Here is a 19139-nt window from a genome sequence, read left to right on the forward strand (position 1 = left end):
AGCAGTTACACACTGTGCTGTGACACTGTCACCCACACAGTTATTGTCACACTGCAATAGCACCAGGTGAGCAAAAGAAGGCGCAAGTAATATTTAACACGCAAGCTATTAAATTAATTAAAAGAAGTCAACAGACACAGCTGTAATACTCAAGTTACCACCCAGGCCCCCCAAGGCCACAGTCAGCACTAATTAACCATCTCGTTTTCTTGCTCAAAAGCCAGCCGGGGGCACAGAATTGGCTTTCTTGTATGGCAGGACAACTTGATTTCTTTTGCTTTGTTGTTTGTACCAGAAGGGGCGAGATTTGTGCATGGGCAGGAGAAGCACAAGCTCCTTACCATACTCATCCCATTCAAGTCTGTAGGAAAAAAAAAAAATAATATATATACATATAGCCTTTTAAACAAAGATCACATGTGATTCTTCTGAAGATAGTGAAGATTGGTGTGGAGACTCCAGGCCCTGAAACACTCACACTTGCACCTTTCCTTGGTCCATTTAAATCACTAGAAGAAATTTAACTTAACATGAATAAGAGGACAGTAAATGCCAAATTTTTCTTTTATTCAACATTAAAAAAATATTTATCACCATTTATTAGCAAAAAACAAACAGTCTCGCTGACAATATTTGTCATTACTTTCTGCATCTTTATTCCAACAGAAGCTTTTTCCCCAAGCCATGCTGTAGAGGATATTTGACTGAACCATTATTTGTATCAATATTTTTTGTGCAGCACCCTCAAGCTTATTTCTTGCCATTTTTGCTAAGAGCATCTTTGAAAAGCTGAAGGATTCCAACTGTTAACCTGACAAGTAATGTCCTAACAAGGCTGATTAACTATTTAAACATATTTTGATCAAAACCAACCATGTAATAACGCAATCACTTCAGAAGTTTGCATACACTTGCTGCAGAATTTTTATTTATTTATTTATTTATACATGGGTTTGATTTCCATCAAATGATGGACTGAATTTGTTCATGCTCCTGTGAGCAATCTGTACCAAGGACTGCACGCAGCCCTCCTGGAAGGGGTGCCAATCCAACACTTTTCTTACAGCTGCGGGTACAATACTTAACAGCTAAACTAATCATTTGCTTGTGCTTTTTACAACTACGGCAGTAACAGAGGCCAAATACCCTGCAAGAAGCTAGTTCCCATGGGATTTGGAGGGAATGCAATGAGCCACAGGTTTGGGTGGGTCAGCATACATCTAGAAAAGCTGACTTCTAAATTTGGTTCTGCTCCTTCAAATCTCCTCTTAAAAATTCTTCTAAAGAGCTAGACTTTCCATGAGAAAGCAACTAGAAAATAATGTCTCTCATTTGATGTCATGCGCTTGCTCATTAAGATGCATGACACTTAACACATCCTGTTTTACTTAATGCCCTAATTTTTCATCCTTCATCAAGTCTGAACTCAAATTCATTGCAGTAAGTACTCTCCCTACTATGCATAATCTGAATATTACAAAAATTACAAGAGATTAATCATCACTTATTTAGCTGAATTTGTGATAAATGATACAGAAGAGACTTGGAAAACCAAAAGATATTTTCAGCTGGATGAGAAAGCTTTGTTTGTCCCACTTCTGCACTGATCTGTAGAGGATATCACAAAGGAATTTTAACAAAAGAAACGCCTAGAATAATAAAGTCAGGCCAAGTCATAAAAACAAGCTGTCACCGACTGGTCTTATAACGCAAACCTTTTTGCCCCATCAGCTCCCTTTCTCTGAATGCAGACAAGAACCTCTTAGGAACCACAGTACGGGGAGCAGATGAGCAAACTTTGGGACTCTCACTGATTTTCCTGAGCTACAGAGAACTCGAGAGGGGCTGCTCGGGCAGTTCCTGACCCTGCCGCTAACTTGCTTCTCCTGCACAGGAAGCTCGCTTCTGAAGGGCAGCTCACTGACCACCTCTGAGCCTGCTGTGAGTGGCAATCAGCACCTAGCAGAGGGACACCTACTGATTCAGCTCTTTTTCTTTCAGACAACATTGTCTTTTGCATCAAAGAAGTGCTGAAAGTTTAACTGCATTTTACTTCCTTTCCTTTTAGAGCAGGAAGTGCTACGGTGGGAACAGGTTACAAGTCCAACCTGTTGAGAGGAGTGGAGCCATTCACACTATGGATCCACCTTGTAATAACGTCCAAAACTGAGGGTGCACTTTAGAAGTCAGAGCACTGACTCAACACCAACACAACCCTAGGAGGCCCAGGAGACTGTACTCCTCAGTATCTCAAAGGCCACAAGTTCCGAGACCTTTCAGCCTGCTGCGAGCAGCACAGCGCCATGCCACAGGCAGGCACAGTTTTTAAACGGGACGTTCGGCCAGCTGGGCTCGGTGCTGGTGACGAACAAGTCATGGCTCAGTATAGCAGCTAACACAGAACATGCAACCGGGGAAAAAAGTCAACTCCCATTCAAGTATCAGGCTGTATTTGTACAGCTGCTGGTCTAAAAAGAACATAAAAAATTAAAAATCAGATGAACATTCCCTTTCAGAAGAGCTATCAAACCAAAAAAATTTCAAAACAATTCTATTCAGAACAAGGGTTTACTACAACCCACTTGTAAAGCAGACACTGGATTATTTTTAGAGCTACAAACATTTGTTCTCTGCCTTAACTCCTACTGCAGAAAGAAAATGGGGATGAAAGCATTGTTTGTTCTCTTATGACCCAAAATTCAGAGGTCTGTACTGGATCTGTGCCAACAATAATAAAGGGTTCTGATATGAATTTAATATGACATTCGGAATTACGTGCAGCTACATAAAGCATGAACCCATCTCTATCTATTAATAAGACCACAAATTGCCTTCTTTCAGAAGGAAAACATTACAACCCCTTTAAGCTTTTTCTTCTTACAATAAGCCATCCTTGACTCTTTTGCTGTCAAATATAAACCATTCTTTTCAATATTCTTCTGAACCCTAACAAACAGTATGGGCTGTGCACAACACAGTTAATCATACATCAGTGTACCTCCAGAAATTTGGTTAAAATCATTTGGTTCAAGCAAAGTAAAACAATACACATACAACCATCCTGACACCACTCAGTTCCTGCATACAGCCATTCAAAAGGTTGGCTGGAGATTACATTTTCCAAACACCACAAGACAGGCACTGCTGCAGGATTCTGAGTTCAGCTGCAGCTCAGTGTTTGCTACATTTGCTACTACCTTTATTCTATTCCAAGCATCTTTCATCAGAAATAGAAGAAAATGCTTCTCAGACTGCCAACTAACCCTGTATAAACTGTCCAAGAAGGTTATCTCAGGCACGTTTTAAACCTGTTAGCAATACCAGTACCAGCCAAAACGTAATTCTCAACTATTTGATATAATCATTCTACACATATAAATGATTTGAAACTAAATATTCTGCTGTGGCAGCACTAAACTTCTCTATCTCTACTGTAAAAACCTGCCAGATGTAATTTGCTCATCGTGTTAAATCTCCCAGCTGGTCTACAGACCTTAGGGACAGAATCTAAATCCCAGGAAGAGAGGAATGAGGGAGGGGGCACTTTTCTTGCCTTTGACATGCTTGAATGATTGTCTTGATGGAAAAATCCTGTGGAATTCAAAACAGTTTTCCAAACGTGTATGGGCTGAGTTTTTTTCATGGCTTTCCCCCTCTCCCCCTTTAACTTACTATAAATTTAACAGTTATAACTCAAACATAGATATCCAAATGGTAATTCAGACAGAGCAGTGAAGAAACACCTCACCACTACATTTTGTAACAGGTCCTACATAACTGATTACACACCTATTTATTCTGCCTTGGCAGATCACGAAGAGCTGCATCCCGTCAGTAAGAGTTACAATTCCATTTTTGACCTCTTTCTTTCAGAGCACCTGGATGCAGGCAATTCTCTCCCCACACCCCCCCCCCCCCCCCGCCCCATAATTTTACATTTTCCATTAGCTAATAAAGTAAGATTACAGCAACAAAGTTAGTAAGGTACCCTCTCTGCTCAGAACATCATTAGCAAGCAGAAATCCTGTCAGAGTCACCAACAAGTAGCTTATCAAGACAGCCAAAACCTAAAAATAAAAGACAGAATAGTTTTCTGTAACATTTTGCAGTTCTGACTCTTCTTAGCCACAGACTGCATGCTGGGAAACCAAGGTTCAAACCTCCACATGACCAAGGCAGTCAAAACCAAATCTGAAGTACTTTCAGATTTCAACTGAATTAGCCCCAATTCAAATTACTGCATTTTTACTTTTTTTTTTCTTTTCTCAAGTTTGTTCTTGATTTGAAGCAACAACATGGACCTAGAGCTTGCTTGGTCTCAACCCATGGCCTCTTCTTCAGTCCTGACATAGTCTGAAAGTCCTTATTTTATCTAGCCCTTCATAAAACCTTGATTAGTTCTTAGCTTGGATTAAATGACACACGATGACGGATACAATAATACACAGGAACACTTAGAATTATTATTCTAATGAGATATAAAATAATCCAGAAGAACACAGAAACTCTTACCAATTTAAGTGCACTTGTGTAACTGTAGTTTCACTGAAAGGGAAAAAAAAATCACACATGCAGTCCTTAACTTTTCTCAAAGTCAGGCTCGGCTACAAATATTGGGGACTGATGCTGCTAAGAACACGTGCGTGCACATACACAAACAAGAACAAAGTCTGTCTGCAGCTACCTCTTTGTGCTCTACATTTTAGGAGACACTAAAAACAAAGATACCTGAGGCTCTATACAGACATACAGCAGAATTAAGCTGGCAGTTTCAGAAGTATCAGTATCAAACCATGGTTTGTAGAGGCCCGCAGCATGAGGCAGTGTCACAAACTGAGCACAAGTGCTGTCTGGTGACTTGCACCGATATTTTAAAACAAGGGAAAACTACATTACTTTCTACCAGTCTCTAAGTTGTTTCATCAACAGGCATAAACGGCAAAAGTTCCTATGAGAGACAGTTCACAAAAAAGATGAAGCAAGTTAAAACCATGTCAGAGGAAGCTTAACAAGCGGTTTTCTTGTTACCTTGTACTGTAAGGAAGACAGATGCTGTGGTAGATCCACCCTCGTTAGAGGCGATGCAGTTGTACTTGCCAGCATCTGTGAACTTTACAGACTTCACTTCTAAAGACAGGTTGCTCAGCACTGTTATCCGCAGGGGTTCCTTCAGCCTCACATCTCTGCCATTCCTCTGCCAGGTGAGATTGTAACGCACGGTGCTTAATGTTAGGCAGGTCAAGATGGCTGCTTCACCAGGGACAGCCGTGACATTGTTAGGAACCTGAATCATGGGTGGAGGCTCTGCGTAGAAAGAACAGAATAAAAAAAAAATGAGGAGAAAAAAGATTTGGGGACCTTTGCTTCACTGGTGGATTCTTGGTAAATAACTTGAAGCATGCTACAGTGCAAAACAATTGTAATATTGGTTAATATTTTAGTTTCATTTCACATTGCTCAACCCATGGAACAGAGATCCCAGGCCAGCATCCTCGCTCCCTGACACAAAGCTACCTGACGAGAATACACCTGATTTACGTGAAAGAAATACTGCATCACACAGGATGAAATACCACATCTTGTATGAGATGTTGTGCTGTTCTTTGAGCTAATCTTGCACTGGGAAAGGCCAACACAAAATCACAGCCCCACAACCAGGTCTGTGAGTGCTCTGAGGTATGACCATGCATGGTACAATCTGAGTTCCACTCTAGAGTTTTGCAGGCTTGTACATGAAGAAAAAAAAGGGAAAAAATGCTACTACAAAGCTCTTCTAACAGAGACGATGAAACCAAGTCACCAGCTGCTGCAAGCATCATCATTATGTTCTTTACTTGATTGGTTTATTTCTAAGGATATGTGGAAGAAGACACTGTCTGCTCCTTTAAGTCTCCCTGATCAAGGGTGTTACTGAGCACAGTGAAGGAAAGGCAAGGCAGTAAACAGTCTGCAGAGGCACACACTTGATAGACAAACAGTATCAGAAACAGTGACGAGGAAACTCAGTCATGCTAACTGATGGGCAATCAAGTATCTTCTGCCATCACTTCAAAGAGGGACCAATCTGGCTTTGGAAACTGATAGGGCTGCAAACCTGGGGTCTTGGATATACCTGGAGCTCTTACCCCGGCAGCAGAACTACAGAAAAGGATTCAGGGGAAGAAGAAAGGTGGGAGTAGACAGAAAGGGGTACAAAAGGGTCCTGCCACACAAAGTATTACCAGTCAGCGCACTTGCTGGACAGAGCCCTGTGCCTGCTCACCACAGCCTGTCCTATCCTCCTGCTAGATCTCTTCTCAGCTCCATGCTCTCCCTCACCCTGATGCACACACGCTGCAAGCGCCAGCTGCCAGCTGCCGCCGAAACCAGCGTGAGAGGGCTGGGTGCCAGCCACTGGAGTCACAGCAGGGGCAGGGGCGCCCGCTGCCTGGGCATCACCTGCTGGGGAGCCTGGGCTCCAGCACCAGCTGCTGGAGGGGGCGATGGTCTGAGCCACCAGGCACTGGAACGGGAACGGTGTGCATCCCTAGAACCTGCCCCTGGAAGGGGCTGGCACCAGTGGAGCGAATGCAGGGCTCAGTGCCAGGGGCTGCAGCAAGACCGAGGGTCAGGGCACATGTCGGCGTCCCCCGAGTGCACCTGCGGTCGATGCGAAGGGGAAGGCAGCAGCAGTGCTGTGGGGCTGCAACAGAGCCCCAGGCCCCAGGCACAGCACTGGGCAGGAGCTGTGGGCATGGAGCTGCTGGGGGCAGCAGCCGCTCACAACGTTTCAGATAATTTCAAGCTCCTTCTTCCTATCTGTACATATTTTATGTTTCAGCTTCCGCTAGTTGTTATTGTTTGCTTTCTGCTCTACTCATCTGTACGTTTTTAATTGCATTCCTAGAAGGATGCAGCTGCAACAATTGAGCACTGGAATTTAGCTTTGAAGCCACAAATGCTAAAAATAGGAGCAGTTGTCTCGATACTTCTTAAGATATCACTGACAAAGGAGAAAACGTTTAAATGCTGGAGAACATAAATTATGTAACGCTGTGCATTCCGTATGCATTCCACGTACATGGTATGCATAAGATGTTACATAAATGATATATTTATATATTCCATTTGCTGGTTTCCCCACCACTACCCCGACTGTTTCTTGCTACGAAAAATCTGCAGTGAATAATATTCTGACCAGGACGCTTTAGCAGAAGTAAGACAGCTGTAAGAGCAAGACCAAATCTTTATCAGCACACACCAGAAATCAATTATCCTAAGCAAAGCAAGCCTAAGAGAAAAAAAAAAAAAACATATCTGTATTTATTAAGGGTGAATGTTGCTCCTAAACTCAGAGCCAGCCGTAACTCTTCCTCATTTAAGTCTCCTGTGGGGTCTCAGATGAGGTTCACTTTAGGCTTTAGGCCAGCTTTAGGCCAGCTCTCTGCATACCAGTGACTCCCTCATACATGCCGCACGCTGGGCGTGCAGCTCTGCTTCCCACGGAGCACAGCCCCTAACACCTCTCGCTCTCACTACCAAAGCAGTGCATTTCAACACAGAGCAGTATCAAGAAAAGCCGGACTTGCTTACTGAGACTGGAGTTCCAGTTTTGCACTTCAGGCTGGGGGGGTTATTTTGGAAGAAAAGATGAATCTTCTCATGTTTTCCATGGGACTATCCCTAAGAGCACGATACTTAAACTTGGAAAGCTAAGAATAGAAAGAGATGAAGGCCAGTACAGGACTAAAACCCCACCATTATTTGACTGTCAGTCCTTGGGGCACACCTCTAGACTCTTAGAACAACAGTGAGCACACAGCAATCCCCTGGTCAAACTCTAAACTGAATTTCTGGTATTCAGAGCACTTCAGTTAATGTGCCTGTACAAGCTAACAAGTCAGTTGACATTTTAAAGATTTAATACTAGTGAGACAAAGTCAAACTCAAGTGTTTGCTTTTCTTGAAACTGGAAAATGTTGACACAGTTCCAATACCTTTCACACAGCAGCTGACAAAAGGGATAATCTGTGATATACTGTCTGTCAGCTAGTCAAACTAAGAATACTTGAAAAGATTGTTTACTTTGCTTAAAGAAGAAATTTCAGATACTTTTCTTACAAATGTTTGCATACAAGGCTTTCAAAGCATCTCCCTCACATTACTCCTCTGTATGGCTCAAAACAGAACTAGCTGCTCATGTTGACACAGTGTGTCAAGTCTTGGTGGATCTTACAGCGCTTTGTAAATGAGACAATACTGCAATTTCCCCCACACACTCCCCCTTTACTCTCAAGTGCTACCACCAGTATCACAGGAAAAAGGTTAGGAATCTCTTTCAGTTCTCTCTGTAAGGAAGAGGATGGTTGCAACATCCTAACCAAGAATCCTTGTGCACACAGTTTCTGGGGGTGGAATATAACAGCTGCTGGTACTCGTACTCCAAAGCACAGACTGAACGAAGCAAATGAGATATCTTATTCACCAGAAGCATTTTGGTAGATAAAATATGAAACAGTGCTCAGCTAGGACTTGAATAAGTATTGATGTTACTTGAGTACATTGTGTGACTAAAAGGATGTTCCTCATCTCAAATTTACCACTCACTATAAGAAGGCTGTTTCTCTGCAAACTTTGCCTTGCACAGAATCAGTGATGTCAGGCTGTTGGTTTTTTTGTTTGTTTTTAACATGCTTATCCTGCAGTGAGAGGAATGTGCACGTCTGTAAAAAAGAAGATGGAGGGGTATATAGGCACAGTCTTCAACTACTGAGAGGGACGTTTTAGAGAATACGATCTCTGAGCACAAAGGATGAGAATCCGTGGTTGTAATATCCAGCATGGGAAATTCCAACTAGATCATTACACAAAATATTTTCCTAGTGAGGGCAATTAACCACTGAACAGGCTGCCCATGGAGCTTGTGAAATCTCTGTCCTTGGAGCCATTCAGTGTTTGATTGGACAAGTCCCTGGGAAACGTGATCGAGCTTGGAAGTTAGCTCTGCTATGAGCTGAAAGCTGAACTAGGTAACTTCCAGAGGTCTCTCCAACCCAAACAGTTTTGTGATTCTGCAAATCATGATTCAGGTTAACCATTCTGAATTAGCTAATGTGAGAGATAAAGGACAACCTTTATTTCAAGCAGTTATATGAAAACCTGAGGCTGAATTCAAACTGCTGTGCCAAGCTCTGCTATCATCACTGCCACTTTGACTCAGCTCCAGTGTCTTCCTTATTCAAGGGCACTGATTTACACTTCTACATGCCATCTGGCCTTCTGTTTGGGTGTATCAGACATCTGCAACAGATTTTTATTTCAAAACAGAAATGATTTTTCCTTTCCTTCAGACTGCACCACAGTTTTGAAAAGTAAGCGACAAAGTTTGCTACAGTATGGATAGGGTTTTCACTCACCTACCCATGTATATAAGCAAGCTTTTCTTCTTTAATTTTTCCAACATAAGATGTTTTGCAAAGGTTTCATGAACCTCATGAACACTAGCAGATCAGTGTTTAACTGGAAGGTAATTACTGAATACACAGTTCTGCTCTAACTAAATAGTCAGGGAGGGACATGATCATTCAGTGCAATCACTGGAGTTGTTCTGTCCATTCTCTTCACCTACTGAACTCAGTGACTTCGCCCAGAAGCCCTCTCAGTGTCTGCTGAAGTACCACACCTGGTTTTATGTCTTCTCCATCTGTGCTTGGGGTGTCCCTAGGCTTAAAGTAACTGAAGCAGAATTTTTCAGATACAGCAAAGGATTCTCAGGGAAGTAAAGCCTGCTGTTTTCCTTTGAGAAACATTTCTAGCTGATATGAAGCTGAAACTCTTAAAATCATATTCTGCAGGCAGTAACCAGTACCCACACATCCCAGATGCCAGCCTGACGGGACACAAGCAGTATAGCTTTACATTTGCCTTCACAGAAGACCAACTTTATTCTCTCCTCTTCTTCCACCCCAGATGCCTACACCCTATACTTGACCAGGATGCCAGTATTCACTTCACAGGAAGGATTCTCTCTCATCACAACTAACTTTCACTAATAATACTAATAATGTTTCTTGGGCATAATCATTTAAGTGCACTGAGTCTAAACTAACACGAGGAAAACACCCTCAGGAAGTGTGACACTCTGTGCTTTATGCTTTGGAACCACTTTAACACATAGGCACACCAACTATTACTGAAAGAATGACCAGGTTTACACCTTATCTTCCTGGTGAAGTCAGGATCATTTTAAATTAAATAGAAAATGAAGAGAAACAGTAATTAGAATAATCAATTGGATAATCCAGTTAATCCACCTGTCAAGACACACTGATTGCCCTTAACATTGTACAAGTCAATTGTCTACAGTCACATTTTTGGGCCAGCAATCAACTAATAACAGTTATTCAAAAGTATCTTTGTGATTAGCCTGATTTATTCACTTATTTTCACTTCCTTCATCCAAGTTATTCACATTTTTAAAATTTCAAAATAATAGATAAGAAAAAAGACTTCCAACAATTTACTGAATCAGAACAATTTTGAACATAACTTTTCTAATTCCTCCTCTACAGGATAATACCTACAATTAAGGAAGCAAACATAATTTCTACAGCTTGAAATAAAAATGAGAACAACTGACATCTCAGATTTCAATTTCTGCTTCTGTGGGCCACATCTATTCTGTAAGTCCAACTGCTTGCAGGAATTAACTAAAACAAATCCCATGCTAATATTCAAAACAGGTTTCCTGAGTAAACATCAACACATTTGTGTACATCAGCGAGAAAAAACATATTAACTAAACATATACTTAGAACTGGAAATACCTTTTATTGGTACCAAGTGTCATTTCTTTTTGTTAAACATCCCAGTACAACATGTTACCATATTTCAGCATGGAAGGATGAATTAGTACCCACCTGATACATCCAGAAATGTCTGCGCACGTCCAGTCCCTGCACTGCTAGTTGCAATACATTCATAGAAGCCTTCATCAGACAAGGAGACTTGGTCTATTTCCCAGCTCATGCTAGATGATTCTCTGAAGAAAGAAAAAGGCACATTTCACTAAATTTCTGAAGGAATAAAGAGGTAAAAGGACTTGGTTTCCTGACTGCAGGCAAAGATTTTCACAATAGGTTAGGTTAGAGGAAAAACAGATTCTCTGCTGAATCAAACTGGATTTATCTATGAACTTCAGTTAAAGAACAGATAAATACATTGTCAGTCTTCTTCTAAGTATTAAGAAATGCAAGCTTTTGCAGAATGTTTCAGTTAAACTTCTACAAAGGTGACTAACATACGTGAACATGTGCCATACAGTAACTAACACCACAGCAGTTGCAGTCATTCACTCAGCTGATCATACCTCATTGTTGCATTTACTACTCGAGAAGCAGTAGTTCTTCTCTCTCCTTAACACCCACCAGTTTCTACACAGCGCCAGTCACAGTACTGAACCCACGGCTCTTACTAGAAAGGCTAATGAGGGTTCATCTTCCCAGTGAAGAGCTTCTCACCAAATCTATTTGTAAACCCACTCTTAGGCTCATGGGGTGGGGAGGGTAGCACCTACCCTACTACCTGTTTCAAGGGGACTACATCCAGGCAGCTCTTCCTGCTTTTCAAACTGCAGGGACTACCTCCACCCTAAATATTTAAAATCCAACAAAGAGGTATCCATATGAAGATGACAACAACAGAGGTACAGCCAGGAGAGCAGAAGTTATGACAAGCACTAACTACATTAACTCAATAATCTGCACATTGATTGCCTACCCACACAAAAATAAACAGTGCAACAACTATAAAGACTGAATTGACAGATCCAGGACTAAAAACGGAGAGCGAAATACAGAAGAGAGATGAGCAAAATAACAGAACATGAATTCAGAGAAATACCTGCAGTTTTTTCCTACAAGTTGTGCAAGGTAAAGCTGAGAGGTAATTAATATCATGCATCTGTCACATGTAACGTTAAAGTGGAGAAGAAAATAAAAACATGACTGCATTGACTGGTAGGGTCACGTGCTTAAAAGCAAACACTTTTACAGCTTCTTAAGATTGAAAACCACACTGTTTTGTTTTATAAGAAATGGTGCAACAAGCACATGGACAATGACATAACGGAGAAAAGCGGAGGTTTGTGTGGTGCCCCAGCACTCCCTGGGGCCAGTTGCTATGGTTTACAAACAAAACCAAGGAACACAAATATATCCACCACGGCTTGGCAAGTAATTTCCATGTTATGGGAAAACACTAAATTAGTGACCCCTTGGTCTCCATTTTGCTTGTCAGAATACGGTGATTTATCATCCCTTAGTAGATACAGAAAGAAAGAGAAAGCGACTTGGAAAACCTAAGGAAAACAGTGGTGACCTTAAATGGCTTCCTGGTTATTCTTCTTCCTTTATATTGATTCTAGATAACCTAATATATTATATATCAAATCTATGACATTTAACAGTGCTACGCTGGCAAATGGAAATGGCAGCAACTGCCAACACTAAGGATTAAAATAGTATTTCTTCCAAGTGAAAAGTGAGAAACTTCTTCAAGGAAAGTATATTACTAGTGAAGTTATGCGATCCTATCCTTCTTTATTCCCAACTTTTGCTATATACCAGACGTAGAACACGGAAACCCTGAGAATGGAAGCATACAAGGAGTCCAGAGTGGAGAAGCTTGGTGAACACAGGCCAGGGGGTCTGTTAATAAATACATACAGAAATACAACAGCAGCGACGAGTAACGTACACCTCAACGTTTCTGCTGCACTGTTCAGCGGATACTATGCACAACTCCTTGCAGTATGTCTTATGGCAATAAGTCAGCACCTTTCACAGCATCAAGTCATTTATATACCCAAACCGTTTTATTTTCTCCACATACACAGTATATATAATTAGCTGATCAAGCTGCTTATCTTTCAGAAAACACAACCTAGCCAAGCTGCAGAGTCTGAAGACCAAATCACATCCTGGTTTTTGGTTACTGTAAAAACCATTGGCAGGGAGCACAGTGATAATTCACATCATATTGAGAACTTCAGCTCTTGGTCACCCCAAACCTCCGCACGCTGTATCACCTTTTTCACTCAGAGTGTGGTCAGCAGCAGGCTATGGCTTGCATGACTGAACCAAAACCAAACAAGCTTTCTCTGCTCATACTGTGCTACTTACCACGTAGCTAGGCAGAATATATTCTGCATGGCTTAAGCAAATCAAATACCAAACTTGACTAACAACCACAAATACCACCAGAGTTATTTTTATTTCTTTTTTAAAAATACATGTGTTGCCTTTCATGTCAGTGTTACACATACTAGTTTTGCTGTTTGTGTCCTTTGCAGGGTTGGTGTTGCCATTTGTAATACAGGATGGGTTTTTAAGAAATTAATGCTCATTTACCACTGGAATAAGGTGCTCAATTATTGTTTTTGGTCTCCTAAATCAGACTGGTCAGAAGCCTACAAGAACATTAATCAAAATCCCAATTTCCTTACCAGACCACCACAGGATGTGGAAATGTAGGAAAACAAAGCTTTTTCAATTTTAAGGAAATTTATTTTCCTACAGATATTATTACTCATTTAAAATTAGGAATTGTAATGAGAGTTGACAGCACGTCTGGAATCAAAATGCAAAAAGTCTGCTCGTTTCAAAAACCCTTAACATAAACTCATCCTAACAGCACTTTCACAGGGACAACTGTCATGCTAGAACTACAATATCCAACTTAGAAACAATTGTCTTTTTGAAATAAGTAGGAAAAAAAATGAGCAAAAATGACACCTTGTCACCAAAACAGAAAACTCAAATTCATCCAGTGCAGAGCGATAATACAACTCAGTTCTGAGTCCAACTAGTAAACTGGACAAATCCCATACAGAACCTCACTACTAATAAAATGCAGACAAGACAACTCAAATTATATCCTGTTTGCCTGCAATCAATAACATTTGGCTTGAGATATATTTTGTTAAATTAACTCAAGTAATCTATTCATTCGTCTGTTCTGTAATAAGAGAAAGAAAAATGAGTCCTGATCATGAAGGTGCTGGATATGTGAAAAGCAGGGAGCAGATGTGGGTGGTTTGATAACTAAAGAATGGAAAAATTTACAGAGCTACCAAAGTATGTGCCAGAGTTGAGTAAACGTAAATGGTACATCATTAAACAAAACAAAAGCAGAGAGCTGCAGCATTTTACACTGCCAACGGCATACAAGGAAGTTTCAGAGTTTATCTATTTAGTCATCATGTGCTTGTTATTGAATGTTAGAACTTCATCTTCAGTTTTCTCCTGAAATGCTTCAGGCTTCACAAGAGGCTAATGTAGGCTGCTGATGTTTTTTTCTAGTATATATTTCCCTTTGTTTTCAACTAGCAGAATCATAAAGAAGACTTTGAGTCTATTCACTTGATTTTATTTATTTTTTATTTCTACTGCATTCTACAGAGAAAGAGTAGTCCATTTTCCATACAGTAATCTGAAGAGATTTGTGATAGATTCAGTGTAAGTTTTCCTCTTTTGGGGGATTTTCTAAAGAGGATAATTTCCTAGGATAGGTCATAGATCACATGTCTATGGGATCCATGAAAGACAAATTGAAATGAAAAGCAAATTCCTTTATGCTACGTAGTCATCTATATATAATTGCAGAGGTGTATTGGGAGCAAGGTAGTTACTGATCTATTTTACAGAACTTGTAAATATATAAATTAAAAAGCATTTGCCTTCTAGACTTCTAAATACAGCTTATGGTAATTTAAGAGCACACATTTGAGGGGATTTTTGACCAAAACCATATGATCTCACCATTTATACAGATGGTGTGCTCCCTTGTGAAACATGCATATTTGTTATAAATCTCTCCATAGAATATAGATTCCCTAACAATTATCACCAAAAACAAAAGAACATAAGTAATAGGATATAAAGTATAACAGTAAATAGAAATCATAGGATATAAATGGGATTGGAAAAAAAAAAAGTCTCTACTTACTTGAAGAACTGATCCTCTCCTAGTTTTACTCCATTTTTAGTAAAACGCTGAGTGAAAGGTATAAGACTTTCTACATGGCAAGGAACAGATCCTGGCTGTAAGTAATACCCTGGAGTCTTACTGGGCATTGTAACTTTTGGAGCATCTGAAGAAAGGAAACATTCCCCAACAGATTATTAACAGCTACTAACATACTTCGTCTTTTCCTTTTATTAAAAGGAAAATCAATTTCTGTTTTTATTATCTGTTAAGTATAACAATTAACTTGTTCTTCAAAACTCTGAAAAATAACTTTGGAAGAAAATGGAACACACAGAAAGTACTTGTATAAAACAGAAAAAAATGAAGAGATATCAATTTTAACTAAATCAGATATGACAAATTTACATTACATTGAAATTAACATCTCTTACCAGGAGTAATACTAGAAAATGAAACGCTTGAAACTCTCTGAAAAAGATAATCATCCTTGTCATAGCCCATTATTTTAACAAAAAAAGCTTCATCTGGTGGAATAAAGTCAGAAATATTCCATAATCCATAGGGCTTTCTGTCAGGATAGTATTTCACAGGCAAGGTCTTAAGAAGTTCTCCTGTAATACTCAGAAGTTCCAGTCGATCTACTCTAGCTGGAAGAAGGATCCCTGTGGTATTTAGTAGCACGAAGGTAGGAATCCCTAGAAAAAACAGAAACATGCTATTTCAAGTGTGTGTTGTTTAAAAAAAAAAAAAAGATTAAATTCCATATGTTTGGCCCACCATCCCATGAATGCACCATTCAGTTTCAACCTTTACTTACCAAGTACTAGGAAACTAAACTGTTCTAAATTGTGCTCTGCATATTAGCTGTCAGGAGACACAGCACTGATTAGGGCTGAAATTACTGACTTCCAACACGTGTTTCTGAAATAGCAGCCGCTTTATTAACTCCCCGCCAAGCCCCAAAGAGAAAAGCTTTTTCTTAGTCTCCAAAAGTAACAGAAACAGAGTTGCAATTTTGAGGCATTTCATAGCAAAAAATGTCAGAATTTATGGGACATTAAAAATAAAAGCCACAGAGCTAACACAAAAATACATGGCAATATGATGAGAGAAGAACATTGGCTGCTGTCACACATTCAAAGCCCTAAGAACAAGAAGACAGTGGCCTCAAAATTATCACAAAGTTCGCCACAGAGATCATCCTAGAGTTCTACTTGATCCTGGGGACCCCAACATACTCTCAAAAGAGGTTACTGCTTAGCATGGAATAAAATGGAAACAAACCTTGCACTGGCCTGCTGGATGTTTTCTTAAAGTCTAATGTCGGCTTCTTAGAAAACCCAGCTCGAAAATCAATAGTGCTGAGACCTGTGATCCGAACAGAGTGCCTTCCACTGCTCGATGTCTGAAAAAGCAAGTTGAAGATCACGGGCACCATGAGCATTTCAGGATTTCCAAGTTTCTGAACCATCCACCAAGTTCAGTAGACAGAACTCAGCTTTCATTAAAAACAAGACAGAAAGGAGGCCTACATCAGAAGTTATACATAAGAAGGCCTTAATAATGCTTTACTTTTAGATACTGCACCCGACTGCTGTAGTGTCTGCAAAAAGAGCCAATTGATTTGTCTCCGAGATACACAAGTCCAACAATTACTTGTAACATGTCAGTGATTGTAATTGGCGAACATGTCTGGAAGTTAACATTTTGGCTACTTTAAAAGTATATTACAAAATAGGAAATGAAACGGAAGTCAACAGGAAAAGTCAGTGTAAATTTTTCGCTGATGTACAGAAATAACAATTTATGTCCAGTGCTACAATAATTTATACCACCTTTTCTATTTAATAAAAAGATCATTTTTTTTAAAACATACACATAATCAATCTTATCTGTGAGGCATATGCAAACATTGCAGGCATTGCATATCCTGAGATAAGCTGCATGTACAGACCAGCCTCATTCAATACTGCACATTAAAGTTCTTCTCCTTCCTGGTCAAGGTCTCCATTGGAAAGCAGAGGATGCTCCTCATCCTGCTTGTCCCCACCCTGCCTTAAGCTCATTCCACTCGTATCAGCAAAACCCCAGAGCGCAAAGCAGCCCCAGCCAGCCACTCTTGCACAGTGCCGACCACTTTGTGAAAAGCCTTTGTTTGATGTTGTTTGGAGGTACAGCAACTTCCACGCAAGTCCTCAATCCTGCAATTCTTTTGATTCGCCTTCTTTGAGCTACCTTCTGTCACCGCATGCTGAGAAGGAAAAGGCTGCCTGCTGCCTGCCCAGAGTGCCCAGAAGCCCGGGGGCATTTGTCCTCCCCTACTTCCACGTCATTTGGGTGTTAGGGAAAAACCGCTGTACTGCACTGAGCACACTGTTAGACTCTACAGACACCTAACACTGACAAACCCATGGATAATTTCAACCAGAACAGTAGGAAAAAATAAAAGACTTGAAAGGCTGTGTAGAGTGATATCTACGATGCCAAGATCTCATCTGAATTTAGTAGAACCTACTCTGATTTTTTCTTCTGAGACAATGCAACCTGTGCGACACACAATGTAAAGAAAATCAGTATCGAAGTGACATCCTTCCATTTAGATTTATCTATCTAGAGCATTATCTGATCCAATCTAAAAATACATAATTCCTTCAGTTAGTAAGCATCTCCAACACAGCCACAGGTGACTATTAAATTAAGCAGTTGTTTCTTATAACTAACTGTCAGACACTATGACAAATTGCTGTCTATGTGATTAAAACAACCTATTTGCTTCTATTTGCTCGGCCTTTCACCTCAGAAAAAACTACCATTAAGGCCTTCTTCTATACAAACCAGCTGTTAACAATACAAAGAAATATTTAAGTGAAGTGTGTCAAACTCATGTTAGCAAGCATTAATTAGCAGTTAAAATTTTGTTAGATATGGTGACAAAATTCTTTTTTATAGCCTTATGCATCTGTATGAGGAGTTTACAGTACGATTAAACTTTTCATAAGGCTTTTCCTTGCACCCTTAAAATCTTAGGGCAAATGAAAAAAAGCCAATGTAAACAACCCAAGGAAAAATAATCCATTGGGAAATTATTTCTCTTTAGGAATTATTCAGACTTTTGGATACTTGTGAAGTTTTAAGGCAATAACCTTATAAAATATTACCATTTATTAACAATAAATGCATCTAGCACAGTCGTAACTAAAAGCTATGCAGTGCTATGCAAACACCTAAGAATAAACTTCATCCCAGAGGACTGCTTTCCAATTAGTAATTTTCTATTTTCAGTATATGTAGTTTATCAAGGATCGCTGGAATTGTACATTAGTGTTTCTCCTCCCAGTCTGGATGACTGAAATAAGAATAAACAGATATAAGAACAGTTCCAGCACAATACAAAAAGCAAACACATATTTGTCAAATGAGTCAGAAAAAAATGCTTTCTTGTCTGGCAAACAACAGAAAATAAAAATTGCCCAAAATGCATCTATAAACATGTTTGAAAAGTGCAGAGGTTTTGGTTAAAAAAAAAAAAAAAAAACTAACAAAAAAGTACTAATTTTTATACAATTTGTTTCACACAACTGAAAAAATCAAGCTACAATGGCTAAATAATTTTTAATTGCATAGTTATATTTATGTATTTATATTTACAATGATGGAGATATGCAGCTGAATTAGGCTTTAAGGAATGCACTCATTAAGCAGAAATTTTCTGGACTCATTTGTCATTACACTCCTTTGAACCAGTTGCATTTGGCTGCAAGGCTGACTTGATCACAAGTTTTTTCTGCTGATTTCTCATTGCTTTTTCTCTTCCTTTCTCAATCACGCAGATGATCATTTAACCCTAACCAGGAGGGAAGATTTTGTGGCATGGCTCATCTGGAAGAGTCGCGTCCTACTGCTTAACAACAGACTCCAACAGCAGCTGGTGACTTCTCACTTCTGCCTCTCCTCCCCAGACTCACCTGCATCATCCCCTTGCCTTTTCAACTGGAAACACCTTCCCAACCTACTTCAAAGAATCTTTTGAGTCAGCAGACAGGCCTTTGTGGGAGGGATTTAGCAAAAATAAACTGATGCTCCCTCTTGTATTAAATGAGTCAGACTGTTCTATTCAGGGCCATCTGATGGTAGGTAATTCAGCAGTATGACCAGCTTGTCTCAATGTTACA

At 39.9% G+C, this 19139-nt stretch overlaps 1 protein-coding gene across 8 annotated transcripts in view; it reads right to left on the reverse strand.

Annotated features, from left to right (window-relative positions):
• HMCN1 (hemicentin 1) overlaps positions 1–19139 on the reverse strand; it is a 246882-nt gene that overhangs the window by 128136 nt on the left and 99607 nt on the right. For all 8 annotated transcript variants that reach the window (XR_014587614.1, XM_083847058.1, XM_083847056.1 and 5 more), the window contains 5 exons: positions 16252–16372; positions 15399–15662; positions 14986–15130; positions 10899–11020; positions 5029–5304 (listed from right to left, as the gene is read on the reverse strand). Coding sequence is in view for 7 of the 8 variants with exons in the window: in XM_083847058.1 (XP_083703184.1) it covers positions 5029–5304; positions 10899–11020; positions 14986–15130; positions 15399–15662; positions 16252–16372 (928 nt within the window). In the remaining variant the exon portion in view is untranslated. The remainder of the gene's footprint in view (positions 1–5028; positions 5305–10898; positions 11021–14985; positions 15131–15398; positions 15663–16251; positions 16373–19139) is intronic.

Source organism: Anser anser, assembly GCF_964211835.1.
Source record: "Anser anser genome assembly, chromosome: 8".
Lineage (NCBI taxonomy): Eukaryota > Metazoa > Chordata > Aves > Anseriformes > Anatidae > Anser > Anser anser.